This window comes from Opisthocomus hoazin, chromosome 12 (genome assembly GCF_030867145.1).
Source record: "Opisthocomus hoazin isolate bOpiHoa1 chromosome 12, bOpiHoa1.hap1, whole genome shotgun sequence".
Lineage (NCBI taxonomy): Eukaryota > Metazoa > Chordata > Aves > Opisthocomiformes > Opisthocomidae > Opisthocomus > Opisthocomus hoazin.
In genome coordinates this window covers 19,323,486-19,346,761 of record NC_134425.1, presented here as the reverse complement: position 1 = coordinate 19,346,761, position 23,276 = coordinate 19,323,486, and the positions used below count along the sequence as shown (strand labels likewise).

Below are 23,276 nucleotides of genomic sequence, written 5' to 3'. Positions count from 1 at the left end.
TGCTCTGGCCAGGCTCCCGCTCTTGCAGACGGACGGCACCATAGGCTTGCCACAGCCCTCCACCCACCCACAGGGGCTGCTACCGGTGCTTTAGTATCACCTCATTGACAACTTCTTTATAATTTAATTTTTACACCATTTTATAGAGGCATTTAAAAGCAGATTCTCCACCCTCTTCTCCCCAAACATCTACCATACTTTGAAACATATTGAATCGCACTCCTTTTGGACAAGATACCCAACAGCATGATCACAATACATGTGTGACTCAGAGCACAGATCTGGGCTCTGCTCTGATGAGTCTGCTGGCACAAGGAGCTGCTCTCCAAATTAGCAGTACAAGCTGAGGTCTGCTGTATGCAAACAGCTAAGGCACATTGCAAACAAACCCTGGATAGTTCAAATTAAGTCCCGGAACGTCAGATAAACGCTGTTCGCAGTTTTGTTACAACCTCTGCAACTTCAGGTGCTTCAGCTACCAGATCAAAGGCAGACTTCAAAAGGTCCTTATTACGCAGTAAGCAACGTGGGGAGAGCCTGCAAGGAGGCATGACAACTAACAAACATTATCAAAGGTAACAAAAATTGTGCAAGGAATCGAGGGGGACAGACTTGGGGGTTACATGGCATTTGTTGATGTGTTGGTAGCTATGTTCTGGGGGGGGTGTATTTTTTCTTTGGGTTTTGGGGGGTTGGGTTATTTTGTTTGGGTTTTCTGTGTTTGCTTGTTGTTGGTTTCTAAAGCAAAACAGAAAAGTAGGTCTCATCATCTTTCGTATTACCAGAGCCAGGTATTTTTCTTTCCAGCTACCTGACAACCTAGAATAATGTAAAACTCTGCAGAGACTTATCATTTCTTTATATCTTGAGAACTTGAAGTGGAAGCTGAGTATTGGGTAAGCTGTCCAAGAGGAAATACAGCTGGTAACAGCAGAGAATAGGAATTTCAAAGGAAGTTTTCAAATGACCCAAGAACAAGGGTGGCTGGACCCAGCAAAGCCTTTGGCCAGGTGCAGCATACCCAGACCAGCTGCAGCATCTGCCTCATTTGGCTGCCTTAAGCAAGCAGCAGGTCAGGGCTTGCTCACGCTTGATGGTAGATTTTAAACTCAGGAGGCAGAATAGTTTAAAGCCATAGCCCAAGCTTAAGGCACAGCTGGTGTCCACGGTCCTACATGTTCCTTCTGAGCTCAGTTCTTAGGAATACCAGAGGTTGAGCTTCTGCTCCAGTTCCTGACAGCTTTCCCAGTGGCGTGTATCATTTTCCACATATTCATATGGCACCTCACAGTATTTTCTGGAGTTGCCGGATCTTCATTTAGGCATTATTCATATAAAATAGTCACAGTCTTTTTTCCCCCCCGACTGTTCTGCCAATGTTACTGTGCGTCACTTCTTTCTGGTGGAAGTCCCTCCTGTATCTCAATAGGCAATAACACACTCGCATCATTTTTTCAGCACCAGCAGTACCTGCTATTCAGATAAGTGTCTTTGGCAAGTGCTGCCACTTTGTTTCCTATGGACAGGCTCTTTCTCACGGTTACTATGGGTTGGCTATTTTTGAAAAGAACACCAGAATACCTTTCCTTCTCCAACCATAACAGCTCATTACCAGATGGCCCATTGTGTCTGTGTCGATGAGAAAGGAGAGAAGAGCATGCCACTCAGAAAAGTGACTGTATTATCCACACTGAGTATTACAATGTCACTGAAGACGTGAAAATCTACACACTATTAAAACCCTGTTATTTAGTACATCATTAGGCTGGGACCATCTTCCTATCACGTTAAAGTCATAGCATAGCCTCTGTGCAGAAGCCACTGTTGTCTGTTGCCTCCAGGGTTTTCAGCCCATCATCCACCTTCATGAGCTGTGCACACACGCTCTCCGAAAGGTAACTATAAAAATATACAACTCTATCGTTTGATGTAAAATAAAATATTTAACTATACATCAGTCGAGAAAAAGGACTCTGTAAAGTCTTCAAAGTTCACCAGCAAAGCACACAGCTCAGATCTGCGGGCAGAAACTGGACTGTCACAGCGCCGAGCTGGTAATGGGCATCGGAGCTGCAGAAAGCGCCCGCCACCATTTGAAAGGCTCTGTATAGGGCCAAATCTGGCTGATCGGAGCCACCAGAGCATCGTTTACATCAGGATTACTTAGTTCTGAGACTAATTTTTCTTGATAACACAAATTATTAAAAACAGTGGTGATAACAGCTACCCTTTCTGCTGGGAAAGTCCAATACAAACCAGACTAACCCTGTTGATTTGAAACTTGAGTTTAGTAATCCACCGTAGTAATCAAAGAAAAAACAGCAGTAAGAAAACTCTGAAGATAATCTCTCTTTCTAGTAAGGATAGTTGCTACTCCTATAAATGAATAATTATAACCTTCCGGAAATAGTTGTATGTTTTGTATTAAAGCTGACAATAAACATGTTCGTAACAATAACAAGGGCTTATTTTAATAGAGCGTTCCAGGCATTAAACACATTAATGACCCATGAAATAATTGTTTCATCTGCAACACATTAAACAATGTTGTTATAACATTGTATTAATTGAAAACCTACTCCATTCTCTCAAGATAGAATATTACAGACTGGGTATCAAAAGAGAGATTTACAAATAAGTTTCTTTATAAAGAAAAATTAAACATATAAATTAGAGGAACACAGTCAGGTGAGTACTGAAATAACTGTCTTTTGCCAATTTTAAAGCAGTTTTTCTAGCTTTTATTCTTGCAATCTTCTGTTAATCTATTAATTGAAAGTTAATTAGCAATTTGGGAATTTAAATTACTAAAAAAGATTTAGACCTTTAAGTAAAAGGCACCACTGTTCTGAAACATTAATAATATTTCTGCTGTGTGCAACCTCTAGTAAGTTTGAATTTGCAACTCGGCTCTTTGAAGTCACATCATTGCGCTGTTTATTTTAAAAGTCTCTTCTTAAAATAAAAGCAATAGTCACCATCATGTCTTTGATTTGATCACTATGCCACTCCTAAGTGGTAATGTAATTAAAGATGAGCATATTCCACTATGAATTAGCCTTATCTGTGCAGAATCCTGAATGCACTGACAGCATTACACAATTATAAAATATAAACAGGCTCAAATCTTCATCAAATAGGAAACACATTTTCTCTAGCAGCATAAGTGATATAGGGAGCAATGTATGTAAAATTATCAGTCTGTTTTTGTAATATCTGTACTTCTTTGAATAAAAGAAAAAATCAGACCGAAAAGAGACAATTATTTTACTGTCTGTTTCTTAGATATCAGAAAGACAATTTTGAAATTCATCAAAGCTAACCTTCTGTTATGTACAACAGGCTAAGCTGAAAAGAATGTTAACAAGTTCAATTTTCATTCAATCAGCACTACTGCTCTCTGAAATGTTTCATTGCAGGAAAGAAATAAAAATAATCTATATGGTAATTATGAGGATGAATCCCCCAGTAACTTTCAGCTACATGAAAGGTCAGTTCTATTCAAGATATTTTATCAGTCCCCTGCACATACTCCTGTCCTGTCATTTTAAATCTGAACAGCATTTTATTTTCCCATTTACAGCTACCTGCAGAATTAAGTACTTAAGCCAAATAAGAAAAAAAAAAAAAAAAAAAAAGAAATGTTGAATGCTGGCAAAGGCTATAATAGCATGGAGATAAATCGTTCAGTTGCTCTCTCTCAAGCCTCTGGGGCTGCAGATTTTTCTTCTCCTGGTGCACTGTGGGTATTCAAAACTTGTTCAACATGATTTCATTTCATTTCAGGCACTGCCTGAGAAAACTAAATTACAGAATCAATCATACAGAAGGTCAGAGTGAGACTTCATTACAAGTATTGCATGCTTGCATGAATATCTTTCATTTATGACTGACCCAATATGTCACAATAGCTGTCTAGTAAAAATAATCCACTTTCTGAAATTGATGTACTACTGATGTCAATGCTACTCAGCAGGCTGGGCAGATTATAGAGAGGTGTTAAAAAAAGGAACCCTCAGGAGCACAAGTTGTAGTTCTATAGAATTGCCACAGTTTGCAGATTAAAATAATATTTCTATGGACAGCTCAACAGAAAACAGAGCATTAATATAAAATATTGGGATTGATTTTTAATGAGGATATCGCTGTTGATTTCCACTTATTTATATTCAAGTATTTATAGGGATAATATTTGCATCATGTAAATCCATGTGTTCTTTGAAGTCAACTGTACATCAACACTCCATTTTTCAGTGACTCATTTTTGAGCATCAGGATTTTATTTGCATATTATTAGAACATGAAAATTAATCAAACTGACTCCATTCTATCTCCTCTTTTTGTTGCTATTGTCTGTTTTTAGATGTAGAAAAATGCTGTTAAGTAAGATAAATGTGTTGCGTCTGTTGCCAATAATAATGAAGTTAATCAGCACTGTGACAAATTGTGACTCTTTCCATAGTATAATTAGTGTGCCTGGATCCAGCTCCTGTGTATCAGGAAAAAACCCGACCTTGTTCTTAACAGTATGAACAACTGTTAACTCATCAATAGAATCTTTTCATAATTGCTAGGCCACGTTTAATAAATATCTTTTCTTTCCTGTACCATGAATGATTTTTTTCAATATAATAATATATAAAAAATATGTCAGAAAGAGAATGATTTCCTTTTTTTTGTTTAGGTCTTCCTGTGGGAAATATGTGAGATACTTGCAGAAGTATTACGAGGTAGTGAGCCAATTCCATGCCCTAAGGGAGACAAAGGAGAACCTTGACATAACCTATTTTTAACCATGCCTCTGGCAATTCTGCATTCAAGTTTATAGGTGAACATGTCAGGTAGTGCATAGAAAAAAGCCAAAGACACACAGTATTAATCATAATTCTGTCCAGGCCCATTTTGTTTTTTCAACATTTGTGATTTAAAATCTCATGACATTTCTTCAAGGTGAAATCCTTCCACTGGACTTTTCAACAGGGTAGGACTACATTTATCTAAATTAAATATTGCTTACAGTAAAGCTCTCTAATGCTTCACAATATAACCAATAAACTCAACGCAGTTCATATTAAAATAATTTAAGTTTGTATTCAGCTAAAGAAGCTTTAGTGATTAGCAATACACTATTAATGTAGCCTTTAAATAAGACCATCCTAGTATTGCTGTTCTGTAAGTGCCTACGAACATCATAATTATTTTACAACCCCATCTTTAGTTCTTTCAGATATACTAAATTCAATTGACCATGAAATGAAATTTCATAGTCAAAATGCCTCCTTTACATTTTTTTTATTGCTGCAATAAAGTTTTTATAGCTCTGAGGCAAGGTAATTCATGAAATGTCTAATTTAAAGATGAATTCTAATATTATTAATAAATATTTACCAGTTTAATAAAGTGCACATTTTTCACATATAATATAATGTTTTCATTTTCTATTTTTGAAACACAGATTAACTGCTGGAAAATTTGAGTACTCAAAAGAGAGCTATGTGAGTTCAGGAAAAACCTAAGCAAGAACCCTCTGTTAACGTTTTTAAACTTCCTGGAGCTACTCAGCATTTATGAGCAGAAGAGAAAAAGACTACTGAGTAAAATACAATGGCAGGGGCCACTCCATCTCACTGTATAAAAGAAATCAAGCAGTTGTGGGGAAGTGTCTGCCACACGAACCTCCCTATGTGGCTCCTATGTATCAAGTCACACAATTCCTTATCAATTCTCTGCAGCAAAACTACACACAAGTTCCCAGCCCACAGCCTTGAACCGGCAATCTCCCTAGAAGATACCACTGGGCTAGTGGGACAAGAAGGTATGAGCTTTTCTAGATCTTCTCTTTGACCTATACAGGAACAAGTTCTTACCACCGAAGTCAGTGTAAACCACGCCATTAATTTCTGCATTGCACAGTCTAGAAAAAAAACGGCAAGCTGTAAAGCCTCTCATCCAGTGAAGCAGAGGTGAGAGGAGAGATACCTACCCGACAGGCCTCTTCTGGCCTGAACTGTTAAGATGACAGCATTTACCAGTGGCAGAATCACAGCTGGCAAAAGGAGGCAAAATTAAAAGGCAAAACTGGGTCAGGTTACAAACCACCTGATAACACTGAGGGCATACTCATACACGTAACACAGCGCTGATCCAGACCATGATATTTATTACATATTTCTGAGCAAGTTTCATTGTATTCAGTGTACACATGCCCCATTGCTTTAGTTTTCAGGTATAACATTTCCTGACTCTCAGGTTTTATTAATCTGATCTTTCTTTAGTAGTCACCCAACAAGTCCAGTGTGTACAAAATCCCATGCAAAACGGGATCCAAAAAGTATCCTACCCTTCAAGGCCTGTTTTAGGCAGTCCCTGCTTTGTATCTATGGCACTACTAAATTCTGTACCTCCTAAGCAGTGAGCAGTTTGTGATTAATTCTGTATTAGTGCTAACTTCTCTTCATAACCTCCGAGGAAATATTCAAATTTGCAATGAAGCCAGCAGCTTGCAGAATTCCAGAGAAATATTTGCTGCATCTTGATTTGTAAATCTTTTAATTAATTTTGAATTGCCAGAATAATAAAGAAAAAAAGAATTATGAGAAATCGTAACATGACAACAAGATGACCTTTATTACAGTCCAGCAGTAAATCTGTATTTTCACTACACCATGTTTAGCATAAGATCCTATATAAAACAGCTAATCAGAAAAAATATAGCTGATGTAAAATATCTCTTCAAGCTAAACATCCACTCTGTCTTCCATACGCAATATAGAAACTAATTCTAATTGTAACCACTGAGTTTAAATACTAAGTATGATGAAGTGACTCACAGCTGTGTCTCATCCCTGCAAGTACAAATGTTACTGCACAAAGCTTAGAGAAACCAAAGCTGGGAGATCCCCCCAGTCCGAAAGCGAAATACAACACAAAAGTGGAAATGGCCCCATGTACCCTCCTGCTGAGATCACAGCCATGCAGTGCGTACGGATTCTGGAGAAGACTCCATACAGCCCTGGTTTTGATTGTTCTAATTAACAGGAACAATCACAGGAATCAGCCTAGCAGTCCCTGTCACTCAGTCCTTTCCCACCCCCGGATCGTCCCTCGCCATTCCAGATGGCTCGAAAACAGCCCAGGAACAGGAGAACAGGCCCAACCTGCCCCAGCCTCTGTGGTCAACAAGAGCACTGAACAGAACAAAACCTTTTTATGGCCCTGTACTTCTGAGTATGATCAAGGCAATACATCCTTATCAGTTCTATTATGAGCTTAAAAAAAAAAAACAACCCAAACCCCCCAAAATTTACACTTATAAAGATTTAGCCCATGCAATATACAGAATACAGGGAAACATACGTTTTTTTACTGCTGCCATACTGTGCCTGGCTCCTTTTCTGAGCTACTCTCAATACTGCACTTAAAAAATACCCTAATGACTATCAGATATGAGTCCTATACTTGAAATACAGACAAGCAATTCCTTCCAAATGCTGTAGTTCACCCTGGCCAACATAATGGTCTTTCAGCTCCTGGTGCCAGTGTTGACCGTGTAACACATTTTTGAACTTTAGCAGCATTTGGGATGCACATGATGCCAATGGATATGGGCTTCCAAGTCCATGCTCAAAATTAAAATTCTGTGATTAGAAAGCCTGATGGCTTCTTCAGCAAGAGATCTGTTTACACACAATATAGCATTGCACTGTACATTAACAACCACGCTTATCTTCCTGAATCCACCAATATTAAACCCTTAACCATTTGCCAACTGCCTTAGGGAACTCAATAATAACATATCAGTTTGCTGTGTAACACTGACAACATGTGTCATCATTCATACAGAATACAAGACACAGAACATCGGCAAACACTTGGTCAGGCTACAATACCAAGAACTCACACAGATCTTCTGAGAGGTCAATTAGAACAGATACATGACAGAAATCTATGTCGCTATGCTTTGACAGACAATATTAGGCACGGAAACACACAAAGAACCGGACCTACCATATGCAATCCATTGCTGTGGATGACGCCGTCCTGCTCCATGAGATTTCGGGATATTGTAATAGAGGGAAGATCCAAGCTCTGGGGGGGAAACTGAGGCGTAAATTCATTTCCTTGTGCAGGCAGCTGGTCCCCAAGGCCCTGAAAGGGCAGCAGTATATCTGCCATCCCCAGCGCAGGGTCTGCCTCAGGCGGGGGGGTAATGGGTGGGATTTCAAACTCCTCGTCCCCGAGGCTTGGTGTATGGAACGTCTGCTAGAAAAGGACAAGGCAAAGTGTGTTAGGGCACACTGCTCTCAGCAACCACCTCTCAACCTGCGGTCCAAATCGTGGTTTGCTCTCATATGCAAACTCTACACGCAACAAAGTTTTTAAGCGTCGTATACCGAAGGGGTTTGTGGATCCATCCTGATTAAAGATTTAAGTCTCATTATCATACGGCTTTAATGGAGTATCAGTATTAACAGTTTTTTAATGCGTACTTAATTAGCAACATCTGTCTTTGTTGTTAGAATATCAGCTACATTGGATTTGGCTGTATAACAAATTGTCACTTTATTGGTATGTTAGTAAAATAGCACAAACAGCTTACATTACTCACATGCTTCATAAAATATGGAAAATTTTGTAGCACACACACAACACTAATTCAGCACTGACCATTTCACATCTTTTGTTTCCTTTTTATCCACTAACAAACATGAATATTGTAATTCTGGTCTTGATTTCTTTTCTTTTCCATCCAAAAGTACAATGCACCCTTTTAAACAAGGGTTGCCATTTGGAGGAGAGACACGTATAGAAGAGTGAGGGTGATTACAGCAGCTTCCAGTGCTTTCCAAAGCAAGCCAGCTTTGTTTGAACAGTAGGTTTGTTACAAACTAAACACCTGTTAAGATGCCTTGAGCAAAACATTTACTGCCATTTATCTTCAGGGTTTGTGCGTGTTTGTACGTGTGCATGTGTCTGTCAAAGATAATCTTTATTCAAGTAGAGTCCGTATCTGGCTTCAACATTTCTGACTTTTATTTGGGAAACAAATGAGCTGTGGTTATTCAAATTTCTTGCAAGTTAAATGAACTTTCATATATTATTTCAGGTCCACTGCTACTTAATAATAGAAATTCAGTGCTTGAAATTAGGCCATTTTAAATGTACCCAAATCAGGACCGTCTTGATCAAACTGGGCAGTTGGCAATCCTAAAATAGGAACTCTTGCCTTCTTCTGGTCATGCAAGGCTGCTCTGGGATTTGTTTGTTTGCATTAGTTCAGGATTCAAGTTGTGGGGGGGTGGTTTTATGTATTATTTACATTGTTTGAAAGAGTGACTTAATGCCAGTTAATTTAAAAATGATATGTTCAGTGAAAGATCTCATTAACTGCTGCAAATTGTCATCCTTCAAACTGTTAATGATGATATAAATTAATAACCGCTTGAGAGAAGATGGAAACTGAAACAGAAGAAAAACCTTTGCTTGCATATAGAACCTGTCAGCTGTCATTATTGGTCTCACACCAGAAATGATGAGGTCCCAGACTGCTGCAGTCGGCAGTACTGTCAGAGTCTGCTGAGACTCTACCCATCTCGCTCGAACTGCAAGACTGTAACTTAATTCTGGATGTGAAAGCTGTGCCTGGATTAGAGAGCTGTTTGACTTCCCCGCTGCTATATTACAAAAGGTGTGAATTTTTCTTCTTGCGGGCCCTGTAGTTCACAAACACAAAGGATGGATTGGCCAGGAGAAGTGGTTGGCTAATGAACATAACCCTATGGCTGCATTTGCAGTTATTTTGGCACTAATGTGGCCTAGTAACAGATGCAACTGTAATTTGTGACTCATTTGCTACCCCATTACTGCTTAATGAAATCTAACATATCACATTAACAATACGGATAAACACTCATTCTTGATATGTGGCATTTGGCTGTTTTCATTACCACTGTAATTAACACTTGAAATATTATTTCAATAAATATTTAAGGTGCTTTAAAATGGGTCGTAGTAATCACGACACAGAGACAAAAAACATAAAGCAAATGTTGTGGCTTCTAAGCCTGAATGTGGTCTAGGATTACACTCTTAAGGCATTATTTACAGGAAGAAAATAGGCTTCCAGCTCAGCAGTGCTCAGGCCCAAAATCATAGCGAGAAAGCTACATTCATGTTAATGTGAAAACACTATAATTAAATACATTGTAATGCAGTAATTGCAAAGTTAGGTTCACGCTTTAATGTAAACACTAACACTTCATCATATTTTTATTCCTTGTTCAAGCAAAAAGGTTCAGTGAAATCAGTATTGTTATAGTACATTCGAACCTCTCTTTGCTTGACTTATTTATGAGATAGTAGTAATTATCAGAACTGGATCTTTTTTCTCCATCTAACAGAATAACTCTAGGACAGCTGTATAAATATATAACGCAGTTTGGTAATAATACAACATTTTACTTAGAAAAGTAGCATTCATCTTCATACTTACAGCTTACTACAAATGAGTAAATTGATGAATACCTCAACATTTTTAAAATGTGAATTTAATTGTCACAATGTAACTTGTCCAAATACGTATATATCTTTTTTAAAAAACATATAACGCAACTAAGATTGAGGATAAAATAGATGTAATCTAAGAAGAAAGAAAGCCCCTTGGTGAAGTACTCTTAAATCCAAATCACTGGGCTATTCAGTCGGTAAAAAGAGCCTGAATAGTATGCAATTCGGGATTGCAGGAACGTGCTGTTACGACCAAAAGATGGTATAACATTTGTGGGATTTATCTTACCAATCACATTTTTTAAAGTTATTAACTTTTCAAATATTTATATCTTACACATTTTTAAAAAAACTGCGTGCATGGTTAAATGCCATCTGTACTGAAATGTTCAAAACATTTGTTCCTTTTGATAAAAATGCAAATCTGGAGAACTGTTGTATCAACATATAACAGCCAATGTCTGACACGGTGAATTATCACAGCTGGAATTAAATTGTCTCTGAACAGCTGCTGGCAGCAGAGCTTTCATCAATGTTTGATTCAAATGTAGGAAAGAAATTCTACAGAAAGAAACATCATGTTGTCATTACAGATGGGGTTTGTGTTCATTATCACAAATAACACTGGAGCTAGTGCCAAACAATATTCCCTTATCTAAGCAGTCTTGCTGGGTAAAAAGAGATGGTGACCATTGTATAAATGATTCATAAAATACGACTCTTAATTCTAACCTTCATATTTATTGTTACACCTTTCTGCTTATTTTCTCCAAGATCGCTTTTTAAAAAGTGCACAAGAATTCCTGTGACTGAATCACCACTTGTACAACATGTAAAATCAAGGCTGCCCAGTTTTCTAACCTTTCCTCACGTTGGGAAGATCATTTATGGCATGCCTTAGTTCTTGTTTGCCATATTCCTATGTACATTACTAGACAGTGCCTCACACACTTTCCATCCTTCCCTTTGGAGTAAGAACTGTTGGGCTTCAGCGTTGAGCAAAAGGTGTTTCTGGCTGGAGCTGGGGTCTGTATTAGCATGTGGATAGGAGATTACCTGCCGGTGAGGCAGCACCACTGTAACAAATACATGGAGACTGTAGTTGCCATATCTTTCTCCTGTTTCCATTCTCAAAGGCAGTGATCAAATACATTACCTCTGCAGCCCAGCCAGCCTCCACCAGCCCTGCCCCTGGGTTTGCTCTTCATCTTGCTCAGAAGTTTCCTTCATGCAGCACACACACTTCAGACAACAAAGCTGGTTTTGATTTTCTAACTTATACATGAGTATTAAGAACCCAAATTAACATGTTTGTATCTATAACAGAAATTAGTACATTAGCTAGTAATGACTATTACTAAGCTTGCTTTCAAAGTGTACATCTACTGTGCTTTTTATTTGTTTCCTTCTGTTTATAATTTTTTTCATACATAAAGCAGATTTGTTTCTATTGACATGCTATGTAAGTAACAGCCTTATGGACAGCTAAATTGACTAGTAATGGAGAGCTGTCAGGTTATTTTCTTTCTCATTAAAGTCTTTATTTTGCGCTCCATAAAACACACAGAAATTCGGCAGTTCACTCTTCATCCATTCAAAGTCTGTTAAATTATCACAGCAAACAGCAGAATATGAGCATAGATAAAAAAGAAAAACATCTACCTCATTTGCAGCAAGAAATGCATTATTTGCCTCTGCCATGTTCATGTAGTTGTTATTGTTTCCAAACTGAAAGAAAAGCAAATATTTGGATTTTAATGCATGCCACGATAAACTTTTCTTTACCCCATCACTGGCATAGAAAAAGTTGGAAAAAAACAACAAAAACAAAACAACAAAGAGATAAGATGTAATTTTGCAGATGTTCTCTGAAGTCAGAACTAGATTGGATTCAACATTATTATTACTACATACTCTGCATCCCCAGGTCTGCACATGGAAGACATCCAAGATATGTTCAATTTTCTTTGTCCACGTAGCAAAGCCACCCCACAGACCTAGAGGTGACTTTGGACATTAAGTGTCCATTAGAAAGAGGCTATTCTCCAGCAAAAGACATTTTTACTTTACTACATCTTTCCCGACACGCATTGTAATAGTTCTGCAGATGATCCTGATTCGGAGGATTGCTGCAGCTAGAAGTAGCTAGCATATTACTGTTCCAAGTAGACCAGGTTTTAAAGAGCTGAAGGTCAATAAGGGGAAGAATGAGAATCTGCAGCGTTGTTCTTAAAATCCCATTCTTTCCACAAAATTAAAAAGCCAAACAATCCCCCTTTGTCTATCCTTCAATTGAGCTCCCACGCCCCCAGTGAGCATTACCACCAGACAATTTTGCAAATCAGAGGAACTGTATCACAGTGAGACCTTGAGACCTACTCAGGGTGGAGTGGGTCTAGTGCCCACTTGCTCCCATCGAGGTGCAACTCCTCTCACACAGGAATGACCGGAAAGGATCCTCTTGGATGCTATAGAGTCACTTCCTCCAAATTCTCAAGTATGAACATTTGTTGAAGAAAAAGTACTTTTTCTTTTACAGACTGAGTATAGGAAAAAAAAGAGACTATCAGCTTTTGGCTAATTGGCACTTAGCGTGCCTTATTCCCTTAGATGGCATTTCCAAAAAGCAAGTAGTCTGGGAACTATTTCTGCATGTGTTCCTGGAGCAGGCAGGCGTCTAGCGTCTTTGCTTCAAGGAACAGATACCACGCAAGTCATGCAGCTCCCACTACCGAAACAAAAAATCACAGGCTTTCACATTTTCACATTTCTATTATCAGGCACAGTGCACGCTGCAAAGTAAGAGTATCAAACGAGAGACAAGTCCCTGTGCTGTCCCCACAGTGCCCTGCCACACCACTTCTGCTAAAGCCACACTAAGCATTCTTCCCTTAACACCCATTTTCGAGTTCTGTAAAGCAAGTTTTTTCAGACAGGCTTTGTTTTACCTTGCCAGACCTTGGTGGACGTTCCCCTGGCCCCCCAACAGCAAACACCACCAGCAGCAGCACAAGCTCGGCAGCAAGTGCATGAGGATGGGTGATCCTGCACTTGCACGGATTGTTCTTTCCAAGCAAAAAACTCTGTTGTGCTTTCACAGCAGCTGAACCTGTCCTGAAAGGAAAACTGCTTTGCTCCAGCTCAGTTTGCTGCTGCAGTACTTGGTGTTTGACTGTTTTTAGCAGGGAAGTGTTTCAGACCCCGACTCTCTCCAGTTCCACCAGCATCCTAGAGCAGTGGCGGAGCCAGAGAGAGCCTTTCAAGAAAGTCTCTTTCCCTGAAAGCTCCAAAATCCATTTCTGAAAATAAGACCAAAAGTTAAAAGGTGGAAAAACCAAAAAGAAGAGGAGAAAACTATAGTGATAAATGATGAAAAAAGGAAGATAGACACAAAGAACTGGATCCTCATGTACCTGATGAATTGTGTGATTGATAAAACAGGACATCAACAAAAGCAGAAGACAATCATGGGAGGAAGGAATATGAGATGAGATTCCTCATTTTGAAGTATGAAATTTCATTTGTGTACTTAACATGCTGAATCTTTCAACCTATAACACATGTTAAGCAACAGAGGCCTTAACACAATATGTAGGCTGCCTCATAGCTATTAAAATTCTGTTATCCCCAGCTATGCAGATACTCAAGTAGTGTCATCCATTTTTTAAAAGCCCAGATGTCACCCATTTTTGGAGATTAAAAAATTCAAATAAAATTGCACATTCAGATTACTGTTTTGGCACATAAGGATGTGTGTGTGTGGATTTGTTGCACAAAGACATAGTACTTCAGCTCAACAGTGAGATCGACAGGATAGATTTTCTTCATGTCAGTTAGTGGCAAACTAAGAAGGATTTACACGAAAAACTTAACCAGCACCAATAGAGCTGTTCTTTCTACAGCAGCAAAAAAAATGAAATCAGGTTTTCAAACAGTACCTAAGCGTGCAGGTACTATAGGCAAGTACAGCTCTAGCACTGGGTAAATAAGCGGGAACAAACCCTATCCTATTTTAATGAGCTTAGCATCCTAGGGGCTCCACTGCCTTAAAATGCAAAGTAGCTAATTTTCACCTTGAAGAGTAAAATTCTACATTGTTTTGATCTACATGTACTCCTCACACCACAGCTACAGTTGTTGTGACTGCCAAGTGGTTTTCTTCCTTTTTGTTTTATTAAATTAAAACAAAGAGGAAAATGACAACATAATTCTCCATTTTATTAAGACTATGGAAGCAAATGACGTAACAAGGAATGTCAAAGCTAAAAGCTGCAAACACGTACCCTTAGATTCATTCTGTTCTTGGACTACAATATTTAAGACCCTTTTGTGTACGACTCGGACAACCTGGCACATTTAGGCTTTTGTTAGTATGGATCATAACTAATATTATTTAAATTTATTTTTTGTCTCAGAATTAGAAGTCCATTGAAGGCACACAACAATAATCAGTGAGTATTTCTAAGATTAAAATTCCTTATTATCTAATGGTACCTATAACAACAAAAGAAAATAAAATGGTTATTATCTTGAGGACCTAAACAATTCAAAAACCAAATTAAGCTTAGAGTGAAATAAGAACTGGGTTAGAAATCCTCTTCTGAACAGTTAGTCTGCGAATGTAATTACTGAAGAAACTACAGCTAATCAGCTGTGAATTGTATCCATTAATTAGTATTTGCCCTGGAGAAATGAGAAAAATCAGTAACAATGTTAACACTGCAATGCACTGATGAGTACTGAAACACAGGGCCCTCAGCATTTAGTCAAGCAGGTGGCTCCAATGGTCCAAGTAATTTAAAAAGCTCTCACCTGAAGTGCAGAGCTGGAATTACAAAGCATTTCTTGCATATCTTTGTATCTATATAAGGCTATAATTAATGGCTTTTAATTTAGAAACACTTTGTGATCAGCTGGGAACAGTTATAAATCATTCTAAATAGAACAAGGGGTTCTTGTCTATTTTAGTAAAATAATTTGGGAAAGATGCTTTTTGTGATATGACTGTCATTGCAGTCAACATTCTTCTCCATTTATTTTCTAAAGGATGCCATGCTCAGACCCCTCATAAACATCTCAGAGCATTCCTATAGTTGACAGCCGGCACTCCAATTACAGGTGAGATCCAGCAATGTGGTCTGCCCAGGTCTACTCCTGCGGGTCCCCGCCTGTTGGACTTCCCTGGGACAGAGAGAGAGCAAGATGCAGCACCTCGCCCAGCTAGCTTTTTGTTTCGTGCTGGCATTGGGATGCTTTGCAAATTACTTAGCCATAGCGATTAGCAAGGTTTTGCATAAACTTTTGCATCTAAAGATCTCACAGCACCCTCACTCTGTAACTACAAAATAATAAAATCTTTTCAGTTTCCTTTTGCAACACATACCATTGCATTGCAAACTATTTCCTTCCTTTGATTTCAGGAGTTCAATAAATTCCATCTTAAATTTTGATAAATATATTAAGCACGAGTACCACAACTTACTGCCACAGCAAACCAAAGGAAACCACACGTATACACTGATTTCATTAAATGGATTGCAAACAAAGCCTCTTCTGAACTTGTTGTGACTCACAGCTTTCACTCTTCATGCAAATCATTGCATTAAAACTATGACAGTTCCATCCTCTACTCTTTCATGTTGCAAGGGCACTTCAGTCTCAGCCCTGATGAAATCCGTAAGAACTGACACGAAGACTGTAATGAGAGAGACTGGATGTTTGCTTACTAATACCTTGTATAAAGAATGTCAAGAAAACGGATTTCTAAAATAGCTTGTTGAAGCTCTTCTCTTAGCTTTGACTACCAAGCCAGAAGCCCAACATCTAGCCTTGTTCCACTTTTCTAGGAAGGCTGTATATTTGCAATGCTAAGGGAAAATTCATGCCCTCTGTTCCTTCCCCAATGAATGTCCTAAGAAAGACCAAATTAACTCCCGCCCACTACCTGGGATATAAAACTCTGTCACTGTCCCCCTTCTACAAACTGCACATTTTCATAGACCAGACCTCCCAGACCAGACCTTATGATAACCTGTTTGCAAATCAAGGGATTAGCCACTTAGAATCAGCACAGCACAATGCTGCTTGGGTTTTCAAGCCACCCATTGCACTTACCAGAGCTTAAAAATTGGTTGGTTATGAAAGCTGAGACTAATGAACGGTTGTTTTAAGAAAGAAGTCTGATATGATGAGTTTGGGATTAAAATCAGTGATTAAATGACCACGAAGTCCAAATTCTTATGGAAAAAAATCTTCAGAAAATCTCAAAAGGTTAAATAGTGACTACTGTCTGGGCTCTTCTTTTGCAACTGTGATGAGGCAAAAGCCACAGCAAGAAAGAAAACAAGTAAAACTAGCAAAAGAGAAGTTTACACCACAAAAACCATAATATTAAAAAAAAGCATAAAAAGTAAAGCAAATCAGACACACAGAATAACATTTTTAATCTATAGAAGTTAATGTGAATTTTGCTACTGATTTTAATGGAGAAACTACTTTACTTACAACATCCAGTCATCAGTATTTATTGCAACTTTCTACATTTCTGTCTTCAAATCAACTCAGTTGTGGTGCAACTCTGATCTGAAAAACGTTACAACTCACACCCACTATTAATTTCCTAAAGAATGAAAATACAGAAATACAAAAGTAATTTAAAACCAGACATAGAGGAGCCCAGACTTCTATGTGAGCATCTCAATGGAACAAAAATTGATTTTAAAAATACAAGTATTTTTATGCTCAACTGTAAAATCAGATACACCAGGCAAATAGATTAGATTTTCTAATTAATGTTTCATAATATTCCTGCTTAATTTAATAGTGCAACCACAAGGAAGAAGAAACCATTGGAAGGCTTATTGTTCCAGCAGAGAATACCATCAAAACCATGGAATTCACACAAAATATATCCAGAACAGGAATGAAAGACATATCACCTTCTCATAACTAATCCAGAGACTTACATTTTGCTTAAAAGGAATGATTGCCATTCTGTATTCAAAGGCAACATATCCTATATCTGAGAACAAATTTAAAAATTTCACAGAGTCATTACAGAATCCACTCCTCCCCTTTTTTTTTAATTGAAAAAAGGCCTATCCCAACCCTTACTGCAAAACAGAATTCAGACTTAGTTATCGTGACACTAACAGTCCTTTCATAATTATTCATTAATGTTTAGTCAAAATACACATTTAATGTTTCTCAGGATAGTATCTCCAGAAAAAATTCTCACTGGTTTGATGCAGAACTAGCTCTATAACTAGTTCTGTCACAGCACTACATATCTGCTTGCATATTTATTTCAGCTAGTTAGACATCCAAATTCTATCATTTCTGATGCCAATTTATTGCTTATGGAAAATGGCAGCCTCAACTGATCATACTCCCAGTATTTCTGCAATAAAATTAGAAGCTATATATAAAAAAAATATGGCCAAATATGGCCATTAATAAAATCCTTCTTTTGCAGTGTGAGCATTCTCATATTTTTTATATAGAATAATATCTACTTGCACAAATATATATTATGGAAAGGATCTCAGTTCTATCTTCATATTTGGCAAATTAATTCCTCTGAGGTTACACTATCCTTATGAGTAAAAAGAAAGATAACGATCCCAAAAGATGTAATTACAGACCAAAACTAAATTACTTTGCAGGTCTAAGTACTGTATCTTAATAATTTCACTGCAGAACATCTTCACTGCATTTGGGCAGATTTGATTTTGCGGCCTGACCAATAATTACAGCTCTGGCAAATACAATGTCTGATAAGGACATCAACTAAGAATGAGCATTGTGTTATTAAAAAAAAAAATTCATCATGTTCACAGCCTGTCTGATTGAATGAAATGCCAAATTAAATTAATGGAGATTGCTAAGTCTAGCTGGCTGGTGGGGAACCATGCAGAAAGTGGGACAGCATAGACAATAACTGTCTGTAATTAAAAGATGAGAAGTTGGACTAATGCTACTTCAGTCCGATTACTCCAAACAAAACAATGTACACTAAAATTATTCCGGCAACAGAAGTAGATGGAGTGGGAGAAGGGTTGGGATAGGGGGCTTTTTTTTTTTCTTCTTCTTCTTTTTTTTTTTTTTAATGGTATCAACTGTCACCATCCATGAACAGCAGTGTCCTCACCAGATGTATTAAATTAAATATTGGGTTTTTTCTCATCAGGGAACACAAGTTATTTTCTCAATGAACATAAAAATAACAGATGAGAATTCTCCAGTTGTTTCTGTTCTAGATGGATATCCAGCTAATCTCTGTAGAGGCTTTACTTTTAAGTATGATGCGTTCATATTAGGAGCAGGGTGATCTTTTCTGGAAGAGCAAGTCCTTCATGACAGTTTCAATACTTCAGAAGCATTAGGTGCTATTCACATTGTTTTATAAAATACATATATTCTGGTTTATTTTTGCTACTAGAAACAACTAGGCAGATTTTAGTAGCTGGTTCACGGGTGCAATACCACTAAAGTTGTTACAGGTTTATATCATTACAAGCGAATGAAAAATCTTTTATAACCTGATTTTTAAAACCTTGTAAATAAAGAAGTAATTTTATCTCAGAATGAATGCAAAATGGTATCTTGATTTTGACACCACACAGCTACCTGTAGAAATTTCTGTACTTCTCTGGCTATGCTAATATTTTGGAAGAAACAGCACTCCCTGCCAGATGCAAGAAGTGTTATTTACCATAGACAACACGCAGCTATTGGAGGTTAAGGATGGAGTCACAGAGTATAAAGGAGATGGCAAGCTGGACCAGATGCAGTCCAAAGGCTGTCCGTTTGGGTCAGCCTTTGACCAAATGTCAGTACGCGGATAACGTATCCCAGTTACATCACAGATCACATCGCTATGTGTGTGTGTGTGCAAGGGTGCGGATACATGCACAGAGACGATGCTGCTGGTAGCAAAAGACACAATTTTTGAAGAATTTCATGAAGTACTGGACCACTAGGTAACACACACTACCTATGCCAAGTTTACACTTGAGCCTTTCCATTCGTATTCTTACAGCAAATTTACAATTCGTGATTATTATAGGATAGTACAACAGAAATCAGATTTCTGAGACAGATTACAGTATTATTATTTTCAGCAGATAGTATCTTTCGGAAGTGAGTTCATTTCCCGCTAGGTTCTGCCTACAAATTTGCTAGAAAAGGCCTTCATGTATGTGTGAAAAATCACCCAGAAAGTTTTAGCCTTGGTGACTTCAGCCACCAGAACTTACTACCTGACAGTTATTTCTCTCCGTTTCTTCCATATCTGGATTCTCTAACACACCAATCAGGACCCTGCAATAGCAGCACGAAATGCAGGCTCTTGTTGAAACCAAAAGGAGTTCCTATAGGGCATTTCACACTAGAAAACTTAATTTCCTTAAGAACACACCACTGATGAGCAACTAGCCAACAACAGACAGGAGCACACAATGTTGAAATAAATGTATCTAAGTACCCAGTTCTGCAGTCACAGGCAAATAAATAATATCATTAGTGGCTCACTAATTATTGAATCTGTACATAAGTATCTGTACAATCATACATTTGACAGGCTTTTGATATTTAAAATCTTACAAGCTTTTAATTCAGGGGACCATTTAAACTCCAATTTTTGAGTCTTACACATCTGCCACACTTGTTATATTTATGTTTACATATGTGTGTCGATGCATGTATGTATGTTGTGCACACACACATTCCCCACTCTTTGCTTAGAGCCAAAAAAATCTCAGTGGGATAAAATACTTGAGCAAGATCCTGAAAAAAAACAGACGTTTATATTTTATTCATATATCCTCAAATCTCCATGAGACACACTGTTTGCAGATAGTACAGATTTAAAAGTTTTAGGAAAGCAATTAGAATGAAAATATTTGAAGTTACTTTAAAAGCTTTCAGCCAACAAATAAAAACTTTGACAATAACAACAAAAACCACTGACTTAATCTCTCTAATTCCAGCCAAACTCTTTAATATGAACTCCTTCAGTGAATTCCATGGCCAAAAGCAGTAACTGAATGATATTTTGCCAAGTGTGATACTGTGCGAGTCTTAGGAACAGTAACAAAAGGAATATTTAATGGTCTCATGTTAGACATTTCCAGATCTCTTAAGAAGGATACAGCCTATAAAAATTTTTATATGCAAGAAGTAACTTTGTATGAATATGCACAGTATTATTATTCTGTTGATTGACAGTCAAGGCAATTCAAAGATGCCAGATTTTTAATGCTACTTATTTCATACTTAAATGCATAAATATTAAAAGGTGGTCCAAAGTGCAGTCCTGGTCCTAATATTTACACGAGATTAAGGTGTTATAAAACTAGTCTGAGTCTTGAATCTTCTCTCCAGGACAAATATACCAAATATTTTGCTGTCATGTGTTCAAAGAGTTTCAATTTACCATTTTGGCTCTTTGTAGACAAGAGTGAGTATATCTCTACATCCACCTACATATACTAAGACTACTTTTCCTCTGCACAAGGCTAACAGAAATATCAAACTTAGACCAACCCGCTAAGTTTCACATAAAAGAGACTCCACAAGATCTACACATGTTACTTCAAAGAGTTCTAAAGTACATTCACTATCATCACACCCTGTTGTTGCCTGAAACTTAAAATATGAGAAAAGATCAAATGTTAAGATAAACACATTCAGTAACAAAGCCAAGGAGAGGCCACTGTAGTTTAAGTATTTGTTTGAAAATACATGAATTTTTAAAGAACGTGTTTTCTTTCTTTGCTTTCTAACCTACAGATGTTTGCGGGATGAACTACAACATTCTTTTCATGATCGCTCTCATGAGCACATACTTTTTGCCTGAATAAAACATACTGGAAGAAATATATTGCTAAAATACAAAAGGAATCTACTTATATGGCTAGGTCTTTTGTTTATGTATATTTTTCTACAACTTAGTAGCAATTTGGATTCAACATGAGAAAGGTCTTCTCAAATACGCAGTTTCACAGCATCCATTCACTGTATGTATATTATGAGTTACACTTCTCTAAACAGCTCAAATTATACATAAGATCTTATTTCTGATGACATCAGAGGACAGATGGCGGTTAAATTATGCTTTTTTCCACAACTGCTCTATAGAACCGAAGCAAGGGTAAAGCACAATTTCTCTGTTTCCACAGCCCTGTGAGAGGGCGGAAATGTCTCCATTCTCCATGACATTTACCAAATGGAAGAAGATCAACAGCCTCTCAGAACGGCCTCAACACATGCATGTGGTACTGCAAAACAACTTGCAAGAAAGACCTAAATCCAACCTGTGGACCTGATTCTGGGGCTTCCCCTCCAACCTACCTTCTCACGCCCCTCCGGGCCAAGACAGGGGCACCAACGCCAGGGCCTAGTGCCATGACTGGAGGCCGTTAGGTTGAGCCCAACTCGGGACAGGAGTCCTCCAGCACACATGGGACCTGAAGGACAGCGAGGTCCTGGGAGAGCACCATCATGCCCCTTCCTGCCCGAGGACACTGAGGTCAGTATGGAGGGCCCTCCCTAACTCCCCCTCAGCAGGGGTATAAGACAACTCTACCCCTCTATTTCAGCATCCTTTTACCCTCAACAGTTTATTTTTAACTGCTGTAAGGGATATTTTTATAAGATTTTTTTTCAGGTGAAAATGCATAAATACAGAACTGTTTTCACCATATGAATATTTCTGTTTCACCTTCCTCTTCAAGGCATGAAGTTCGTACCACCAAGGTGTTAATCACGTCTGCCCCCCATTTATTTTATATAAACTGTCTAAGCATTGAATCTAAGCATTTCTTAACACAATGACAGCATTTTATTCTTAGAATTCCGAGAAATAGTTTTATATCACTATATTAAAGATTACTGTAACATTTTCTCACACGAGTTTAAAGTGATGTGATTATACTGCAGTTGGGCTGTAAGTAGCTTTTCTTAGAATCTTATATCAACTTTCACTCGCTGCAGTAAAAATCGTAAATTTCATTCTAGACTGTGATTCAGCTCCAGTACACTAGCAAATTATATCAAGTTTTAAATATAAAATTGATAGAGAAAGGGAGAAGCAAATGTAGACATTTCATAATAATCATAATGGAGGATCAGTCAAGACACTTTCAGACTAAGATCAGTACATGCATAAAATCTTAAATATCTCAACTCTCAGTCATGTTGATGCCATGGGTTCCTGAGATTTCTTCTGAAATTAAGTATTTTCCACTTTAAAATACTAATCATAATCAAATCGAAAAATGACATTTTTTTAAAGTCTATATTAACTCTACTTCATTACATGCAAGCCTGTACAAAGCAAGCCATCTATTGCAAAGACAGCCTGTAAGAGGTAACTTGGCTCTTATTATACACAAATCCAAATGAGAAACAGCGAAAAGCCACCCAGAAATCCACCCACTCCAGTGCCAGGATCAGTGATAGTCACCCTCGAGCAAAGCTCCAAGCTGCAGCATGCAATGAGCAATGCCCTCCTATGTGGGAAGAACAGGAAAGCACAGGTAAGGCTCAAGGATTTCATATGCTAACCTTGGGGTTATGACTGACAGGCACAAGATCTGGGAATTTTCCTCAGGTGAAAACATTTTCCAATTTGGAAAAATCATGTGTGTCTATATAATACAGATTATGGATCTGTTTTGAAAACAGGCACTCAACACATCACTTCCTCCTGTTTCTTTATCTTACATCATCCTCAAACCTAGAGGATTTCTCCACTATTTTTAGTTGGG

At 37.9% G+C, this 23,276-nt stretch overlaps 1 protein-coding gene across 3 annotated transcripts in view; it reads right to left on the bottom strand.

Moving 5' to 3' along the window:
- Positions 1–23,276, bottom strand: part of TOX3 (TOX high mobility group box family member 3) — an 89,121-nt gene that overhangs the window by 18,629 nt on the left and 47,216 nt on the right. For 2 of the 3 annotated variants that reach the window (XM_075433684.1, XM_075433682.1), the window contains 2 exons: positions 12,169–12,234; positions 8,008–8,262 (listed from right to left, as the gene is read on the bottom strand). In XM_075433684.1, the coding sequence (XP_075289799.1) occupies positions 8,008–8,262; positions 12,169–12,234 (321 nt within the window). The remainder of the gene's footprint in view (positions 1–8,007; positions 8,263–12,168; positions 12,235–23,276) is intronic. The other variant, XM_075433683.1, reaches the window with a different exon arrangement.